The following is an 18,213-nucleotide window of genomic DNA, read 5'->3' on the forward strand; positions in this document are numbered from 1 at the left end:
CACCAGCCAGGCACACGTTAACCTGTTCTGTGGAACTTAACTAGAAATGGGAAGTACAAGTACATGAAAGTATGACTCAAGTCTGTAGTTAATTTGTACTTTGTCTTTTCCTCACAAAGTCTGGCCTTTGTTGGCATGGTGGTGAGCACAGCCTGGGCCAGCTGCCTGGAGGGGGCCCCGCGCGCCCCGGCCCGCCGGGGGCAGACTGCTCCCTGTGTGGGCGGGGCCGCACGGGCTGCTCTGTGACGCAGCCTGCCCTTCCTCCCGCAGTTTTCACGCCCCCAGGTGTGGCCGCGGCAAGCCGGCCCTGGTGCGCAGGCACACGCTGGAGGACCGCAGCGAGCTGATTTCGTGCATCGAGAACGGAAACTATGCCAAGGCGGCCAGGATCGCGGCTGGTGAGTGCGCGCCCAGCACCCTCGCTGCCCTCCGCCGGCACTCCCAGAGGGCAGCCCGTCGGGACGCTGCGTCTGCCTCCCACTCGGGACCTGGTGGGCGCCGGCCCCTCCCGCAAAGGCTGGCTGCCGCTCACGGGCGGGAGGCGGTGCGCTGGGTGCGCTGGGCCCGTGCGGCCCCTGCTGGGCTCTGTGGGGGTGACGGTTTTGGCGGCAGCGTGTTCTGTGCAGAGCACGCGCCCTGAGCAGTTCCTGGCTGAGACTCTGCTGGGGCCGCCTGACGTTCGTGGGGCTCCTGTGATTTGCAGCCAAGTGTGGGGCTGTGGGAGGGGGTCCCCAGCTTCAGCAGCTGAGCTGTACAGAGGCAGTGGAGTCCGGGCTGGAGATGTGGGCAGAGTGTCTGACCCGCGTGGGTGAGCGGCCCCCTGGGCTGCATGGAGAGTGGGCTGGGGACTGGGGGGGACCTTGGTTGCCAGGATGTGGGCACGGACTTCCTGGGAAGCTCCGGGAGTCTGGTAGGGCTCCCTGCCCCCGAGTGTGTGGGAGGGCTGAGGAGGGGGAGCGGGTGAGGGAGCCAGGGCTGTGGCTTTCAGTTTGGGGTGTCCATTACAGAGACCCACCGGGGGCCCTCCTTCAGAGGTCGGCACCAGGGCGGAGGGGGGAGCTCAGGAGGGGGAGATGTTGGGAACCTGGCAGTCAGCGGCCCTTGAGCGGGGGAGGGGCGTGAGGAAGCCTGGGTGGCAAAGAGTGCAGGGGCCTCAGGTGCCCTCAGGCCAGGGGTAGGTGTGCCGTTCCAGGCCTGTGTGGGGAGGGGGCCGCTGCCTGGGGAGGACCTGCACCTGTCCCCCCAGTGACTCACTTCTCCGTTCGTTCTGTCTTTCTCCAGAAGTGGGTCAGAACAGCATGTGGATTTCAACGGACGCCGCAGCCTCTGCTCTCGAGCCTCTGAAGGTGGTGTGGGCCAAGTGCAGCGGCTACCCCTCGTACCCCGCCCTGGTGAGTCCCGGGGGCCTGGGGCATGGGGGTCGGTGCTGCTGCCAGGGTGCCCCCAGGTCCGGGACTGGGGATCCTGTGCGCTCCTGCTGAGAGGCCTGCATGCGGGGTGCTGGGACTGGGAGAGCCGCTCCAAACCCACCCCCATGGGGCCCAGGGCTTCCTGCCGGGTGGGGCCAGCGCCCACGTGTGACCGCACACGTCCTCTCGGCAGATCATTGACCCCAAGATGCCGCGGGTGCCTGGCCACCACAACGGGGTCACCATCCCGGCCCCGCCGCTGGACGTGCTGAAGATAGGCGAGCACATGCAGACCAAAGCCGACGAGAAGCTGTTCCTCGTCCTCTTCTTTGACAACAAGAGAAGCTGGTGAGCGCTGTGTGCAGGCGGCGGGACCACGGAGGCGCGCGAGCTGCCCGGCCTCCTGGGGGGCGGGGACGAGCGCTGAACTCCGCCAGGTCTCTGCGTGGGCGCTGCAGACCGGCAGGTCCCATCTCTGTTTCTTACCTGGACGGTCCCGCCCCTGGCGCGCCTCTTGAGTGTAATGGGCGAGCGGACGTGCAGAGGCGGCCGACCCCGTGCCACTGGTCAGGCTGGCAGCTCACTGTGCGGACGGCAGCCTCTCCGGCGACTTTAGCGGAGGAGCTCCGGCCTCACAGCTGTGGCCCCGCGCCTGCTGCGGGGCTGGGGGCGGTGCGGTGGAAGGTGTGCCGGCGCCTGGTGGGGCTGCTGCGTGGGTGCCCGCTGGCCTGCGTGTTGGGCTGGGCCGGGGCTGTGTGTCGTGCTGCCGGGCCACGGGACGCTGGTGGGGCTCCTGCACCTGCGGCCCCTGGGAATCGTGGAGGAGAGGAGGGACCAGGTTTGGCCCGGAGCTGCCACCCTGCAGAGGTGCGGTGGCAGGTCGGGCTGTGCTCCTGCCCCGCGGCCCCCAGCTGACTAGTGCTGGTGGCTCAGTGGCCGCCTCTCTGCCACCCAGGGCCCCACAGTGCCTGATGTCCCCAGAGAGCTCTGAGTTGTTGGGTTGGGACGTGAAGGGTGACAGAGTGACGGTGCGGGCAGTTCTCACTGTTGCCATCTCTTTTCTTTCAAAAAGGCAGTGGCTCCCAAAGTCTAAGATGGTCCCCCTCGGGATCGACGAGACGATAGACAAGTTAAAGATGATGGAGGGGAGGAACTCGAGCATCCGGAAGGCCGTGAGGGTCGCCTTCGACCGAGCCATGAGCCACCTGAGCCGCGTGCACGGGGAGCCCGCCAGCGACCTCAGTGACATCGACTGAGGGCTGCCCGCCGTGTCCATATGTGGTTGATGCCTGTACATGTCTGTGTATCGCTCAGAGCCTAACTTATTCTGGTTTTCAGGTGTTGTTCTTTCGTTCTTTTTCCCCGGGGAGGGGGGAGTTTTTATGTCCAGGTTTTCTATGAAACCGCCCCTGTCTCGGCGCTCTGAGAACGGCAGGCGCCTCCCCCGAGCGCGGCTCGGCTTGTGACGGGTCACAGTGGAGGCCGGGCTCACACCACTTCCTTTGATCCATAGCTTTTTTTTAAAGACTTTTGAATGTTTAATAATTTTGTAAATCATACTCTTTACACAGAGTACCAGTTATTTAATAAGATGGGATGTAAATTTACAATGACAAATGTATTTTAAGAAAGAAATGACATTATTTTGAATGGTACTTTGTGGAAAGGGGGAGAATAAACTTATGCCATGCACATCACCTGCAAATCACCAAAAACACTCCGCCGCCCCGTGCGGGCGGGCGGGCGGGCGGTCTTCCCGTGGGCGCGGCCCACCTGCCCTTGGTCTTTGCCCCCTGCTGGCCACCCCCGCTGCCCACGGGATGCCCCCCAGCGGATTATTTATTGTAGAAAGTGTATTCATTTGCTTTATAATGAAAAATAAATTTGCAAAATATATTGATATGCAATTTTATACAGGCACATAAACATCCGACTTGCTTTGGAGCAGGCGTGTTGGTCGTTGTATAAATTACTGGCTGTGTTCTTTGGTTTTGTAACTTGTACTCTTGTTTACAATGAGGGGCTTTCTGTAACTTGTTTTGATTTAGAACACTTTGGTAGCAATAGAAACTTTGGATACATTTTGTATGGTACCTGTGATGTACATAGAATTAGTACTTTATTTTTATTTTTAAAAGGTAAAGCATTATGTTAGGGGAAAAGGTAGGGTGGGTTTCCAAAATTGCATTTTTTTATATTAAAAAATAAAGTCAAGATTTGGACGGTGTGGCCGTTTCATTCCTACATCCCAGAGCGCTGGCCGGCGGGCGGCCTGTCCCCGCCAGCGTGAGGCACGTGACACGCCTGCATCTTAACCGTGTCATGGGGTGGCATTATTTATTAATTTAGCTAATCATATTTTTATTTTAAACTGGTAGTTTGAGATTTTTAAATGTTTTTTCTTTTCTTTTCAGTCTTCGTTGTTTGTAACATCTCCACAGAAACTTGAAAATAAATGTCTTCCTTTGATGGCTTTGTCCTGTGTCTGACGGACGCGCCCGGCCGGGGCCCCTGTCGGAGGCCTGCTGGTGGGCGAGCCGCGGCTGCTTGGTGCCTGGGCTGCGGCAGGTGCGCCCTCCACAGGCCACCGGAGGGTGTCCTTGTGGGGTCTCAGCGGAGTGGATGGGACTCTGAGGTTTTTGGTGGCGTCAGCTGGGGCTGAATCTTGCGTCTGAGGCATCAGGCCTGGGACAGGCTGCAGGGTCGGCCTGGGTGCCCGTCGGGTTACAGGAGAGAAGGTGCCGGGCAGCTGGTCTCGGGCGGGGCCTGTTGTCTGGAGACTGCACGCCCCAGGGCCCTGCAGAGGTGGGTGGGCATCCTGGCAGGCAGGGGTCGGGGCGCAGTCCGGGTGGGAGGCCACCGCCAGTCGCTCAGGAGGGAGTGGGGCCCTCCCTCGAGGCCACAGGAGAGGAGCCGAGCTGTTGATAACCCAGAAGCTCACTTAAAAAATACGTCACTTCAGTAAACACGAACTCGATAGGTAGCGTGGCTACAGTCCCTGGTCACCGCTGAGTTGCAAGGCTCTGTGTGGGCCGTTTCGTGGGTGCCTCTGCTGGGTGACACGAGGCTTGTATTGGAAAGTAAGTGCTCTGCTCTCTTGGGGAGGGGATTTCACGTGGTCTCTTAAAAGCGAGAGACACCGAGATGTTGGGCAGTAGCGGATTCATCATGGCTCCGAGGCTCTACCTGTGGCCCGTGAGGCAAAACGGGTCATTTGTTCAATTTGGGGGGCTGAGTGTGGGTCATTTCTGCGGGCTCGGGAGAAAACGCAGAGTCCAGAGGCCCCCTGGGGAGGCCCCCAGATGGGCTGTGCAGAGCGCCCCGGCCGCCTGGGAGGGCCAGTGCTGAGCTCCCACTTCCCAGGAAGCTGCACCCGGCGCTTCCTGCTCCCCTCTCACTGGGTCCCGTGACCTCACCCCATCAGAACACCTCTCAGGGACCCAGATCCAGATTCTCGATGTCAGCCCAGCAGGGGGGCTTCCCGTCTGAAGCGCCCAGACCTGCCAGGCCCCACCTGCCACCCAGAGGGGATCCACAGGTGGTGAGAGGCCCAGGGCTGGGCTGTGCCCAGGGTGTGTGTGTAGGTAGTTTGTGTGTAGTGTGTGGTGTGTGTATGTAGCGTGTGTACTATATAGTTGTGTGTCGTGTGTGTGTGTGTAGCGTGTGGGGTGTGTGCATGTGCAGTTGTGCCTCTGTTGATTACATCTCTGACTCACTGAGCTTTTACTCCAGTGATGTGGCGAGGCTGTACATGAACGAGTGACCGTGAGCTTGGTGTTGGTGGGTGATGCCAGTGGGCGTAGGGTGGGGCTGCAGCCCCGTCCACCCCCGGGACAGACCCTCTGAGTCCCAGCTGGTGCCGCTGATGGCGGCCTTGACCTGTGTTCCCATGACCGCGAGGTTTCTGCACGCGAATCCCTTCACAGGACCTGCGGGCTGTGGCCTGTACCGGCCGAGTGTCCTGGATGAATAGCCAGTTTGTTTTAATTTACGCAGAGCAGGTGCTTCGCCGTGGCTGCTGCCCGAAGCAAGTCGTCCCGTGCAGGCGGGGCTCTGGACGCCTGTCTGCTGGCGTCTGGCCGGCGGCAGCCTGCGGACCGAGGAGTTGCCTCAGAGGCGGGCGCAGCCGCTGCCGCTGGGCAGCCGCTGCCGTTCGGAGCCCTGGGAGGCCCAAGGGGCTCAGCGCTGGGGGCCCCTCCCGCACACGTGGGGGACTGTGGCCGGCCTCGGGCCCCAGGTGTGTTCCCTGGCAACCAGTGGGCTGGGGAGGGACCTGGAAGGGGCCCTAGCAGGGGGCCGGGCTCTTCGGGGTTTCTGAGCTTGGGGTGCTCGGGTACAGTGTAGGACAGGCCCAGTGACAGCAGCGCAACCCCTCGCTGCCTGCGTCTGCACCCCTGGGGCTGCGGGGGAGAAGGCTCCCTCGGAGCCTGGGCTGCTGCGGGGCCCAGGCCCCACATCTCAGCCCGCCCCCAACAGCACTCGTGAGGCGCTGATTGGAAGCTGTTCGCATCGTCCCCATTTTCCAGAGGAGAAGGCGGGGCTGGGAGGGTGATGCTCCCGGGGCTGGGGTGCAAGGGACAGCAAATCAGTCACAGTTTAAGTGACGTCGCGTCCCCTGGCTGTGCTGTGTGCGAAGAGTGAGACACCCCGAAGCCTCGGCTCCCGTGGCGACGTGTGTTAGCTTGTCGTCGAAGACCAAGCTCAGAACTTGCCTCTGAAAGGGTTTAGACCTTCGAGGTGGATTTCTGGAGGCATCAGCGTGGCCGTGATCAGAACGCATCTCCACACCCTCTGCTCCTCCTCGTTCCTGTGTCCCGAGGCCCCTTCCTCAGCCCATCTGTTCCCTTGTCCATTCCTTCACGCACCCTCTGGTTCCGCAGGTAGATCCTGGGACCCACTGTGCACCAGGCTGTGTCGGGACAGGGATGGGGAGGGCGAGAGATGAGATGCTGCTGCCCCCACCCAGGCAGGAGCTGGGAACAACTAAAACCAGTAATGGAGTCACAGGTGTGCCAGGCTGGCTGCCTGGAGGCGGGAGCCTTACAGCGTGGCCCCGGATGGGGAACTCCTGGATGGGTGTCATGGAGACGTCAGGAATGTGGGTCAGCCCAAGGTGGGGTGGGTGGGAAGAGTCCCTCAGAGCGGTGTTGGCCCTGCTGTGTGTCTGTTTTGGGGAATCTGTTCTCAGGAACGAGGAGGCAGGCTGCCTGTCCTGGTCTGGTGGGGCTGCGTGGGGGCTGGAGGGGCTGCCATGGTGGGGGGTCTGACACAGATGCTGCCTTGGGGGCCCAGCTGGGAACTGGACTCCACCGCTGAGTGTGGGGACACCGGGCTCTGCCCCAGAGGCCTCTCCACATACAAAACCTCCACCCTGTCCCTAAACACCGGGGGCTGGCCCGGTTTCCTGCCCACCTGTCTATCTGGGGGCCATGAACGGGCCACTCCCTGAGGGTTTTGGAAGGAGGCATGGAGGACGCTCTGTTTGCAGGTGTCAGATGCTGAGAGTCCAGGGCCAGGTCTTCCTTAGCGGCTGCGACGCAGGACCGAATCCGGGCGTCCTGCCCCACACCCTCCTCGTTGCCGCCCGCAGGCGCCCTGATGCAGGAAAAGGAGGGGTTCTTGGAGACAGTCACTCTTCAATGGCCAAGCTGAACCTGAGCACAAGGTCAGATGGGACCATGGGATACAGGCCATGTGTCAACAGCCCAGCGGGCAAGCCCCCGTCACATGCCCCCTGGAGACGTGAAGCTGAGACCCGTGAGACCGCTGGCCCCTCAGACCAGGCCCAGTCTCGCTGTGGTGTAGAGGCTGGACTCCTGCATGGGCGCTGGGCCCCGAGGGGGCGGCTGGGGCCCATGTGCTGCTAGCCTGGCCTGCGTGTGACTTGGAGACCAAGGGGACTGGTGGGCGAGCAGGGGGACTCAGAAGCGGTGATGGGGGAGCCCCCCTGCTCTCTGCTCTTTGGAGGAGGCCTGTGCACACAGCAGCCCTGGCCCAGACTGAGCAGAGGCATGTGCCCCCCCCAGCCCCAGCTGGCGCGGCCGGGCCCCCGGGACCACCCCTCCCAGCTCCTGGAAGTTTGAGAAACTGGGCTGTGAGTGATGAGCTTCAGGCAGATCACTGCTGACAGATTCCTACAAGGTAATGGGAAATAAAATGGATGATCTTTCCTTCTGATGAGAAAAGGCATATTTAGCTGGAACTAATCAGCGTCGGGGCCGGAGGAACTTGGAGACCATGGGAGGAAAATAAAAGTTTGAAGGCGTTTGGAAGATGGGGTGCTTCTCCCCGAACAATGGGTGTTCTGATGCATTAATAGCTCTATGTCACATGGTCACCGGGTTCCCTGACGTTCAGAACCATTACCCAGACTCAATAAAGTTCTCAAGTGCATCGTCATTATTGCTTAATTAAGTTGTGCTGGGGGCCGGGAGCTGGAGCTGGGGGGCTGGCTGGGGCTGGGGAGCCCTGTGCCCCAGCCTGCTGCTCACCCGTGCCCGTCACTCCACTTCCAGGGATGGTTCCCGCCCTCCACCCTGCTCTGCCCTCTCAGGGCTCGGGAGCGAGTCCCCTGTGCGGTGGCTCTCGGTCGTGCGTGGGGGGCGGCTGGGAGGTGCTGCCCTCTGGGCTCCGCTGCAGGGCTTCCCCAAGGCCACAGCACAGGCTGTGGTTAGTGACTCTGCTGTGAAGCAAACCCACGAAGGCAGCGACTCAGCCGTGCACGTGGAGTATCCTGTGCTGTCTGCGGACGGGGCTCCAGCTCGCTGGCTGGGCCCCCTGCCCAGGTCGCCTGTGGCCACGGTCGAGGTGGCAGCCGGGCGTTAGTGTCGTGGGGAGCGTGGCTGGTGGGGGATGGGCTTCCTTGCTCACTGAAGTGGTTGGCACAGTTCAGTTCCTTTGGTTGTAGGACTGTGGCTTCGGTGTCTCTCAGGCCGCCTTGGGCCCGGTGTGCGGTGCTCCCCGGCATGGCTGCATGGCTCCCTCCACAACATGGGGGTGACATGGGGTCACATGTTCCGTGATGTAGCCATATGCACCCCCGACTCTTACCCTGTTCTCTTGGTTACAAGCCAGTCACAGCTCCCGCCCATCCTACGGGAGCAGGTCACGGAAAGGCATGCACCTTGGACTGTGGGTCATGGGACCCCCCCAGCATGTGCCCACCACGCCCCTTTGGGTGAGCTTCAGCACCCGGGGGCTGAGCCCTGCAGCCCTGGCTCCACGTGCACCCTGCGGACAGGAGGGCCAAGGCGCCCCTTGCTCGGTTTGCCCAACCGCCCAGCCCCCCTCCCTGCCGCTGTGCCTTGGCTCTTCCTGCAGCCTCTCCTCGGAACACCCTCCCCTCCTCCTTCGGCAGATGCCCGTTCGTATGTGGCTCTCAACAGTGTCCAGGTTGGTGAGGCGAAACTGGCTGGCCTCGAGGAGAAGGGACAACCCTCTGTTAGTGATGACAGACCTGGCAGGAGGAAGTGGTGAAGATGCAGATAAACTCAACAGCACCCCCAATCAGCTGGACGGGATGGACACCCACCGAAAGCTTCGTCCACGGCCACGGAGCACACACCGCGCAGAAGCTCGCGCGGACACGTGGCCACACGTGGCCAGAGAGCACAGTCTGCGCCGTGGGCACTGCTGAATGAGTGTAAAACAGTAGAACCCACAAGGAGAAAGACAGCCAGCAAACCCCCAAATAGCTGGAGAATAAGCAACACTAGGTCAAAGACAAGTCTCAAGAGAAACTAAACAATAATTTGAACTAAGTGAAAACGGAAATAAGAGTTGGCAAAACTGCCGACCTGTGAACCAAAGGGTCACCGATTCAGGTCCCAGTCAGGGCACAGGCCTGGTTGCGGGCCAGGTCCCCAGTTGGGGGCGCGTGAGAGGCAACCACACATGGATGTTTCTCTCCCTTTTTCTCTCTCTCTTCCCCTCTCTCTAAAAATAAGTAAATGAGTCTTTTTAAAAAAGTTAACGGAACTGATGGGATGCAGCAAAGGCTGTGTTTCCAGGGAAGTTTTAGAAGAATGCGTGTATTTGAAAAGGAAGATTGGGATCAGTCGTCAAGCCCTCATCTTAGGAAACTGGAAAAGGAAGAGCAGATCAAATTCACAGTAAGCAGAAGAAAAATAGTGAAGAACAGCAGAAACTGATGGAACTGGAAACAGGAAAACAGAAAAAGTCAGTAAGAGGAAAAGCTATCATTGACCTTTGAAAAGCTCAATGAAATTGATAAGCCTCTGGCCAGGCTCATAAGAAAAGGGGAGAGAGAGAGGGAGGGGACAAATCACGAATATCAGAAAGATGAGCCATCATTACAGGTCCCATAGACATTAAAAGGATTAAAAAGGAATATTTTAATCTCGGTGCCACGAATTTGAAAATTTAAATAAAACGGGCCAGTTTCTTGAGTAACAACCCACCCAAATCACACAAGGGGAAGTAAACAAGCCGACGAGGCCTGCATCTATGAAGACATTGAACCAATGCTCAGTAACCTTCCAAAACCGAGACCAGGCCCAGATGACCTGACAGACGCATCCTACCAAATGTTTAAGGAAAAGTCATGCCACTTCTATACACTCTGTTCCAGAAAACAGAAGTGGAGGAGCCGCGCCGCTGTAACACCAAGACAAAGACGTCCGTGGAGAAGAATATCCCAGCTCAACATTTCTCATGACCACGGAAGCCGTAATCCTCCACAAAGTATTGGCCACTCAGACCCACCTGTGTACAAAACGGACGCCTGGGACACGGCCAAGTGGGGTCACCCGGGGCCGGCGAGGCTGCTTCGTCCTTCGGTGATCGTGACTGAGACCCATCCCGGCCACAGGCTGGAGAAGACAGGCCGCGTGGGTGCTGCTGTGGGTCGTGTAACGCAGATCACGCTGCTCTTGCGGACGCAGCAGATGATCTTTAAGGCTGAGAAGTGCTCTGCCGCACGGAACGCTCTCATTTTTCATCCGCTCACTGGTTTGGGGTTGTCTCCGGTTGTGCCGTGACCGTGTCCAGGCCTCCTGCAGGGCCTGACGCCTCACGCCTCTTGGGCCAGGACCTGGGAGGGAGGCACGCGTGTGTTCGGCTTCATGACAGATGCCAGCCTATCCCCACCAGCAATGCCAGAGACACCTGGGAGCTTTGCCTCCTTGCAATCACTTGATGTTTTCTATTTTGGACAAAGTAATGTCCCCAAGTTTCCTCAGTTCCACGAAGGGTCTAAACCCACACATTAACAAGCTCTGTGGGTCCCAGGCACGTGAAGCAAGTCACACCAAGGAACATCGCTTAAAGCCGAGGCCGACGTGAGGGTGGCCTGTGCCCGCCTTCCTGGGGCTCAGACCCAGCACGGAGCCTCAGTGGTCACAGTGCGGCCCTGTCTCGGGGGAACCAGGGTGGGCAGGGAGCGTCTCCACACCGGGGGTCCCGCAGCGCCCCGCTGTCCGGCACAGCAGACCACCGGGCTGTTGCCTCTGGGTGGCACCTGCGACCCCACTGCCTGTCACTGAATACTCAACCGTCCACCCCCTGGAATCCAGGTGGCCGTTGGCTTTACCCACCCCCAGCCTCCGAGTGGCCGTCCTGTGTGCCACCCTCGGCTCCTGGGTGCAGGAGAAGGTCCGGGGACACGGACACCGTGCGGCTCCCGTCTGCCCCGTGGTGGCCTTTCCAGGCTGAGGCTGCAGCTTCCTCTGAGGGGGGGCCCGAGTCCTGTCTGGCCCTCCCGGAGCCCGGGCCGCCCGGCGCTGGGGTTTGCTCTGCCCGGCAGGTGTGGGCGCGCTCGCCCGAGAGCGGAGACGGGAGGGCTTCGGCATGGCACCCCCACTGACTGTCCCCCGATTGCCAGTGTCACCCCCTGACTGGATTGAGGCCGAATTGCGTGGGGTTCACCTGTAGAGAGTCTACGAAGACTCAGCTCTTGGCCCTTAATCTCCGAGGACGGGGTGAAATCCACTTCCCTTTCAGGCCACTGTTCTTGTCCCTGACTGGCCACCAGGCCCCGCCTCAGCAGGTGGCCCCGACGTGTCTCTCAGAGGACATGGGATGCCCTCCCTGTAGCTTGCCACCTGCATGTTCCCAGAAAAATGCTTGGAAGGGATTTTAAAAAACGCATCTGACTCAATTACAAATTGAAACCCAATTAATGGTTCACGTCCCACTTTGTAGCAAGTAGTGATTTTAATTTCTCCGTTACCGGCCGGTAACCACGTGCCAGGAGGGCTGTGAAAACTGACGCCGCTGCCCTCGCTGTGCCGCGGGTTTCAAATTGCCCGAATGCCGGACGGCGGGGGCTTGTCGGGGGCAGGGCTCCTCAGATCCCACGGGGGGCCTTGTGGGAGGTCTCTGCCTGGGTGGGAGCGGGTGGCAGGGGCTCCCTCCTCGCTCTCTGGCTCCCCCTCCTTCGGGACTCGAGGGTCCCTGCCCCCAGGGGCCCCTGCTGGTCTGTGCCACCCCCAGAGGACTCCTATCCAGTCGGGCTGGCCGGTCTGCCCCTCTGTAGGACTGGCGAGGACGGCCCGCACCTGCCGCTGCAGCCGCGTGTCACTCACCCGCTGTGCGCACCGGCGGCTGTGGACAGGCGCTCCCTGGGGTCCGAGAGTCTGTCCCAGGGCTCCAGCCCATCGCCAGCCGAGGGGGTTTGGCCGGAACAAATCGTAACATCGCCCTGGGTCTATTTAAGGAGGATTTTCTTCCTTGCAATGCACATACAGCAATTTTTTATTAACAAAAACAAATTTTGTTTAAAAGCAAGAGAAGACATAAAAAATATTCAGGATCTTGAATGTCTGTGAAGTAGCTGCTGTAAAAATAAAGGAGAGGAGAAAGCTGGGGTAAATTCCGCAGGGAATACGCAGTTTCTGAGCTCTCTGCCTGGAGACCCTCCTCCCCCGCCCTCCCCGCCGGGGTCCCCACCGCCTGGCCTGACCTGGGGTCCCCTGAGCAGGCATCACAAGATCTGCTTTCCTGCAGGGCCCCTCGGGGGTCACAGCCTCCCCTGGGGCCTGGGGCGGGAAGGGACACCCCGACCCTCACCCTGTGCTTCGGCCCAGGGGTGCTCAAATTGCCACCCCTTTGCCTGGGGTCCCCTAGGTAGCCAGGCCTGGGCCATTCCCCAGGCTCCCCGGAGCCCCTCTTTGCATACTCAGTCCCTGAGCCTGGGGGTCCTATTCCCAGGGGGACAGCAGGAAGAGGCCAAGGGTGGGCAGGCTGCAGACTGGGCCCCGGCCCCCTCAGGAGAGTGTTCCGAGTGGGGGCTCTTTCCTGCAGCGTCTGAGGAGCCGGCCTGGCTGGCGGGAGGCCCTCTGCCCCGCGGCTGCAGCCCCGGCCCTGAGTCCCCTTTCCGGGCTGCTGGCACCGTCCCCGGGCGGCCACCAGGAGGCAGCCGTGCTCTTCGCAGGCCGGGCTCCCGCCGCGGTGCCCAGCCTCAGACCACGCCTGGCCGTGAATCCCAGGTTAGGAGAGAAGCATGAAATGCTTAACAGGAAGAGTGTAGATAATAATTTTGGGCAGAATGGAGACATGTCCTTGGAATTTGAAGTGGTGCAGACGATCAGTTAACAGTTTGGTAAAGGGCAGAACAGCAGGCGCCTGGGGGCTGAGACTGGGCAGGCGGGGGGCGGGGGCACCTCTTTCTGCCTCGCGGGCTCTGTGGGGTCTTCATAACCAGGCTGGGGGGTGTTCTGTTTTCGATTTCTGATCTGGGCCCCCCCAGGGGTGGGAGGAGACACTGTGGACTCAGACGCCCCCCCCGCTGGGTGGGTGGGCAGGGCCTGGCCTCCAGGGTGAGGTGGTGTGTACGTCTGCTGCACCCCTGAGGGTGGTTGGGGGACCCTGGGGGGGGCCAGTCCAGCCCCACCCGCAGGGAGCCCGTCTGGGGGCGCAGGCCCTGGGGTGTGGAGGACGGAGCCCCACATCTCTGGGTGCCTGAGAAGGAGTGGGTGCTGTGGCTGCTTCCCAGACCCCTGCTCAGGGGGAGCTGACCAGCGGGAGTGCCTGCCACCCGCCGGGACCCTCTCGTCCCGTGGCGCCTTGTGCCCTGCCCTGGAAGGCCCCAGACCCAGAGCACCCTCAGGACCCACATTAGGGGACCCACACTCAGGGCTGGTTCACATTCAACCTCCCTCTGTCGGTGGCCCAGGGGCAGGGCCACGCTGGTGGCGTCCCCACCACATCTCCTCCAGGACCTGGGGTGCAGAGCCCGGGCAGCAAGCAGCCCCAAGTGTGCCGGTTCTGCGGGGTCACTTCCCGCTCAGGGCACATGTCTAGGCTGCAGTTTCGGTCCCTGGTCCAGGTGTGTACGGGAGGCAACCAATTGATGCTTCTCTCCTGCATCGATGTCTCTCTCTCTCCCCTCCCCTCGCCCTCCCTCCGTAAAAGCAACGGAACAAGTGTCCTTGGGTGAGGATATAGAAAAAGTAAGCAAGACATTTCTCCAGAGAAGACAGAGAACAGCCAATAAGCACATGAAAAGATGCTGCATATCATTAGTCATCGGGAAACACAGAACCACCGGGGACGCCGCCTCCCACCTGCTAGGATGGCTACAATCTGAAGGACGGACAATCCCCAGTGCTGACGAGACGTGGAGGTATTGGAGCTCCCGTCCCTGCTCCTCAGAATGCCACCCGGTGCTGTCACTTTGGAAAACAGTGAAGCCGTTCCCCAAATAGTGAAATGCCAAGTTAGCAGCTAACTCAGGCTCTTCACTCCCCGCTGTCTGCCCCAGAGAACACAACACACGTCCCCGCAAACGCTTGAACGTTACTGTTCACTGCAGCGTCGTCTGTAACAGCCAAGAGCGGAAACAATTATCTATCACGGGAGAAACACGGAATGGGACGTGTTTATACAACAGGATATTTCCCAGCCACGGAGGGAACGAAGCTCGGACCCTCGCTACAGCGTGGGCGCATTCTGACTCCACAGTGCTCAGAGGGAGAAGCCAGGCTCGAAGATTCTGTTCATGCAAAATGTCCACGACACGCCACTCTACAGAGGCCGACAGCGGGTGGTTGATGCCAGCGGCGGGGGCCGTGGGCCCTGGGGGTGGTTGCTAAGGAGATGGGGGAGGTGAAGACGTCTGGGGGTGGGCTGCGGGTTGAACACACGAAAGGCATTGAATCGTGTACTTTAACATGAGTTGTATGGTATGTGAATTATATCTCAATAAAGGTGTTAAACGACATGATGGCTTAAAAATGGCAGCTTTGATAAGGTCTTCTTTATCCAACCAACCCTCTGGGAGGCAGGGGCAGGAATTTGAGGGGACTTGGCATCTGGGCCTCTGAGGGAAGAGCCGGTCCAGTGGTCTGCAGGTGCCCTGCACGCGTGGGCTTTCCCGAGCCTGGCCAAGGTATCGTTGGTGCGGAGTTGCGCTTCCAATTACGGCCATATTTGTACTGTATTTGGAAATGATTAAATGTTTTATTGCTTTTTTTTTAAAGTTAAAATTCTCTGCTAATTACTAACCGCAGCTTTAAAGACAGAAGGACAGATGTTGGGAGTCACTGCCTGTGTCTCTGGTTTGTGCACAGAGACATTGTCCACTTGTCGTCATCCCGGCGACAGGTTACATCTCAGTGCAGACTCTCCCTTCTCTGCCCCCCCCCCCTCAGCAAGGGCACTGGCCTCCCCCAGGGCCGCAGACAGAGGCAAACCCAGCTCGGTCAAGCAGGGAAGGGTCAGGGTCTCTGGATTTCCAGTCTGTGGAGCCTTTAGAGGCTCAGGGGTGCTGTGACTCGGTGGAATTTCCACTGTCGTCCAACCCGGACGGTGCACCTGGGACACGGAGGCCCGGTGGGGCCAGGAATGGTTGCCGTGAGGGACTGGCTGAGCTAGGAGGAGGGTCTGTCTGTCCATCCACCCATCCAACCATCATCCATTCGCCCATCCATCCATCCATCCACCCATCCCACGTTACAAAGGGCTACTGTGTCCCAGACACTGGGCAAGTCCCTTCCCAGGAACCCACTTGTGTTCATACAATGCAAGTGCCACTCTCACAACCATTTTATGGGTGTGGACACTGAGGCCCAGAGAGGTCAAGTGACTTGCTCAGGGTCACACAGTGAGGATCTAGGGGAGGAGGGCATTTGGGCCCCGTCCTCACTGGGTGGCTTTTTCTTGTATGGAAGTCCACAGTGGCATTTGTATGCAGTGACCCCTCCCAGATGGAGCATGGAGGGGAGGTGACGCGGGGCCCTACCCCGGTCCGATGTGGTGGATTCGGCCTTGGGGGCTGGAGGTGGCTGCGGTGGGGACTTGGGCCTTCTGCCCCTGATGGGGGGAAGGGAAAGGGGTGAGGCCAGAAGCCAGGGCCACAGAGGCCTGACTAGCATGTTGGAGGGGGGCTACGGACCCTGGGGCTGGGGGGTGAGTGGGGACCTGGGAGTGAGACCGGGAAGCCAGTGTGGTTGGGTGGGGGCTGTGGGGGGAGTGAGTCCATGCCCACTTGGGTTCTCCTCCATGTTCCTTCCTTCAGGATCCTTTGAACTATCAAGAAAATGCTGCAACTGCCCTTAGTACAAACTCTGGGCTCCTTTAGGGGGAAGGCCCTGGGGTGGGGGCATGGGTCCAATGACTTCTTGGGCAGTCCCTACCCCCTGCTGTGTCCTGGGTCTTCTCCTAGATGTACCCTTGGTGCACTGCTTGAGTCATTTGAAAATAAGAGTCCAGACTGTGTCATCCTCTTCATATTTCCAGGTCAGTTTGGAGATTGCCACCTCCAGGAAGCCTTCCTAGGTTGGTATCCTCCTTGGGCTTTGCTGGCCCTGTCCTGGGTGTGGGGCTACAGTGGGCGTGCTGGGGGTGGGGAACTTCTGGTCCCATGCAGCTGACACCTGGGGAGAGACAGACGTGTGGATGTAATTCCTGAGGTGGGAAAATGCAAGGCGAGGGGCTGGGGGTGTCTGGGGTGTGACTGGGTGCTATTGAACCCAGCACAACCAAGGTAAGCTTCCAGGAGGTGCTGTCTGGGGAGGGACCACCAGGATGTGAGGTGGTGGAGGATGGAGGCTCTCGTCTGGGCAAATGCAGGAGCCCACAGGTGACCAGGGCCATCGGGGTCCCATGAGGCTGTAGTGGCACTGGCTGAGGGGCGTCCTGTGAGGGGGTCGCAGGTGGGCCACCTGGCGGAGGAGTTGTCACCTGTGTGCAGGCTCCCTGTTAGCCCATAAATGACACCAGCTATGACTTAAACTGGGTGCTGGGGACCAAGGGGGTGGGGGCAGGAGGGCATTCCTGGCAGCTAACGATGGAGGGGCTGGCTTGGCAGGTGGCCCGGGGGCCTTGGTGACCGGCTGCGCAGCACTGAGTGGGTGGGGGCTGCCTGTCAGTGACCCTGTGACCCTGCCCTTCCCCCGGCCTGCAGGGAGTGGGGGTCCCGCGAAGGGGGCACAAGCCCCCCAGTAGAACACTGACTCTAGGAGCTTTAAAATCCCTCCAGAATTCGAGGTGAAGAAACTTGTCAACACGCAGCTTCTTTCTACGAAACAAGATTTCCTCTAAGTGATGTTTGCAGCTGAGGGCAAACTCCAGTTTTCAGATCTGAGATCTGTGATCATTCGGAGCCGGTTTCCCTTTGGCCTCCTCCTGTGTTTTATGACAGAAAATAAAAGCTGCTACTCGTTTCCTTGTGCTTCCGCCTGCGAAGGGGATAGAAGCAGCTGGGCTGGGTCGGAGCCGTCAGCCGACGCACTCACAGCTGCCGGCGCCTGCAGGTGGCAGCGGCAGAGATGGGCCCCGCGTCGGAAGTGTGGCTCTGGGGGGGGCACCGCGGCCTGGGCAGGGCCCGGGGGGCCTGCCTGCCTGCCTGCCTGCCTGCGCCCCAGAGCCGCGCCTCTTCGCCGCCTGACTTGGGCGGGCCTGCCGGCTTGAGGAGCTACTGCGCCGGTGGGGCCGCCGCGCCTCCCCGCGGCCCCGGGTCTCTCCTTGGGCGGGTCTGTGTTTCAGAAAAATGGTTCCTGTCTCTGAGCGGAAACCAGAAGACAGCCCAGCACCGTCAGCTCCTTCCCTCCCTCGGCCGACCGAGGTCGCCGTCCTGTGGCCCTGGCTGCCGTCTCTCTCTAGGATGCGCATGGGTCACCCGGCCGCGGTCCTGGCGCTGTCCAGGCTGGAGCTGCGCCGACCCAGCCTCGTGGGCGCCCGCCCCCCGAGCGGGAAGGAAGGACGTCAGTGGCCTGGGCTTGTGGGTGATTTGGTGGCGGTGGGTGGAGACAGCCGAGTCCGTCCGTCTCTGGACAGGGCCTGGGCCCAAGCCCCCGCTGCCCCCAGGAACCAGGGACAGCGGGGGACCCCAGTCCGAATGGGGGGCAGTGTGAGCCTCACCTTCCCCATCACTGCCCTTACGGAACCACCTCCGCGCTCCTGCCCGTGCACCTGAGTCCTCTGGGAGCTGTTCCGGGGCAGCAGCCGGGGCCCCGTGGTCCCCGCCTCCAGGGCAAACCCCAGGGGCAGCGGCCCCGGGAGAGAGGAAAGGAGTCTATTCAAAGGCAGGCACAGCTTCGCCCACTGAAGCCCGTCAGGGAGGCTGAACTCTGACACCTGGGTTCTCCGCGCACGCCCCCTGCGAGGCTTCAGTTATTCCTGCGGCGTCAGGGTACAGGCTCAAACAACACAAGACACGCAAGGCGACAATTCCGGAAGACGGCAGGCTTCCGCCTCAGAGCCGTCCCCTTTGGGACACCCGGAGAGCAGCCCTGCCCCCCTCCGCCAGGCCAGCCCGGCCCTAGGCTGTGCCCGGAGTTCCCCCCATACAAGATGCCGTCCGCTGGGAAACGCAGGCAGCTGAGCGCCATCATCCAGGCGTCCT

At 60.5% G+C, this 18,213-nt stretch overlaps 1 protein-coding gene across 1 annotated transcript in view; it reads left to right on the forward strand.

The window, feature by feature from the left end:
* BRD1 (bromodomain containing 1) overlaps positions 1-3,211 on the forward strand; it is a 41,654-nt gene extending 38,443 nt beyond the window's left edge. The window contains exons 10-13 of the mRNA XM_090272246.1: positions 271-398; positions 1,282-1,391; positions 1,603-1,757; positions 2,482-3,211. Coding sequence (XP_090128372.1) covers positions 271-398; positions 1,282-1,391; positions 1,603-1,757; positions 2,482-2,665 — 577 coding nt within the window. The 3' untranslated portion in view covers positions 2,666-3,211. The remainder of the gene's footprint in view (positions 1-270; positions 399-1,281; positions 1,392-1,602; positions 1,758-2,481) is intronic.
* Positions 3,212-18,213: the final 15,002 nt, after the last annotated feature.

This window comes from Furipterus horrens, unplaced genomic scaffold (assembly GCF_987537825.1).
Source record: "Furipterus horrens unplaced genomic scaffold, mFurHor1.1.pri manual_scaffold_4, whole genome shotgun sequence".
NCBI lineage: Eukaryota > Metazoa > Chordata > Mammalia > Chiroptera > Furipteridae > Furipterus > Furipterus horrens.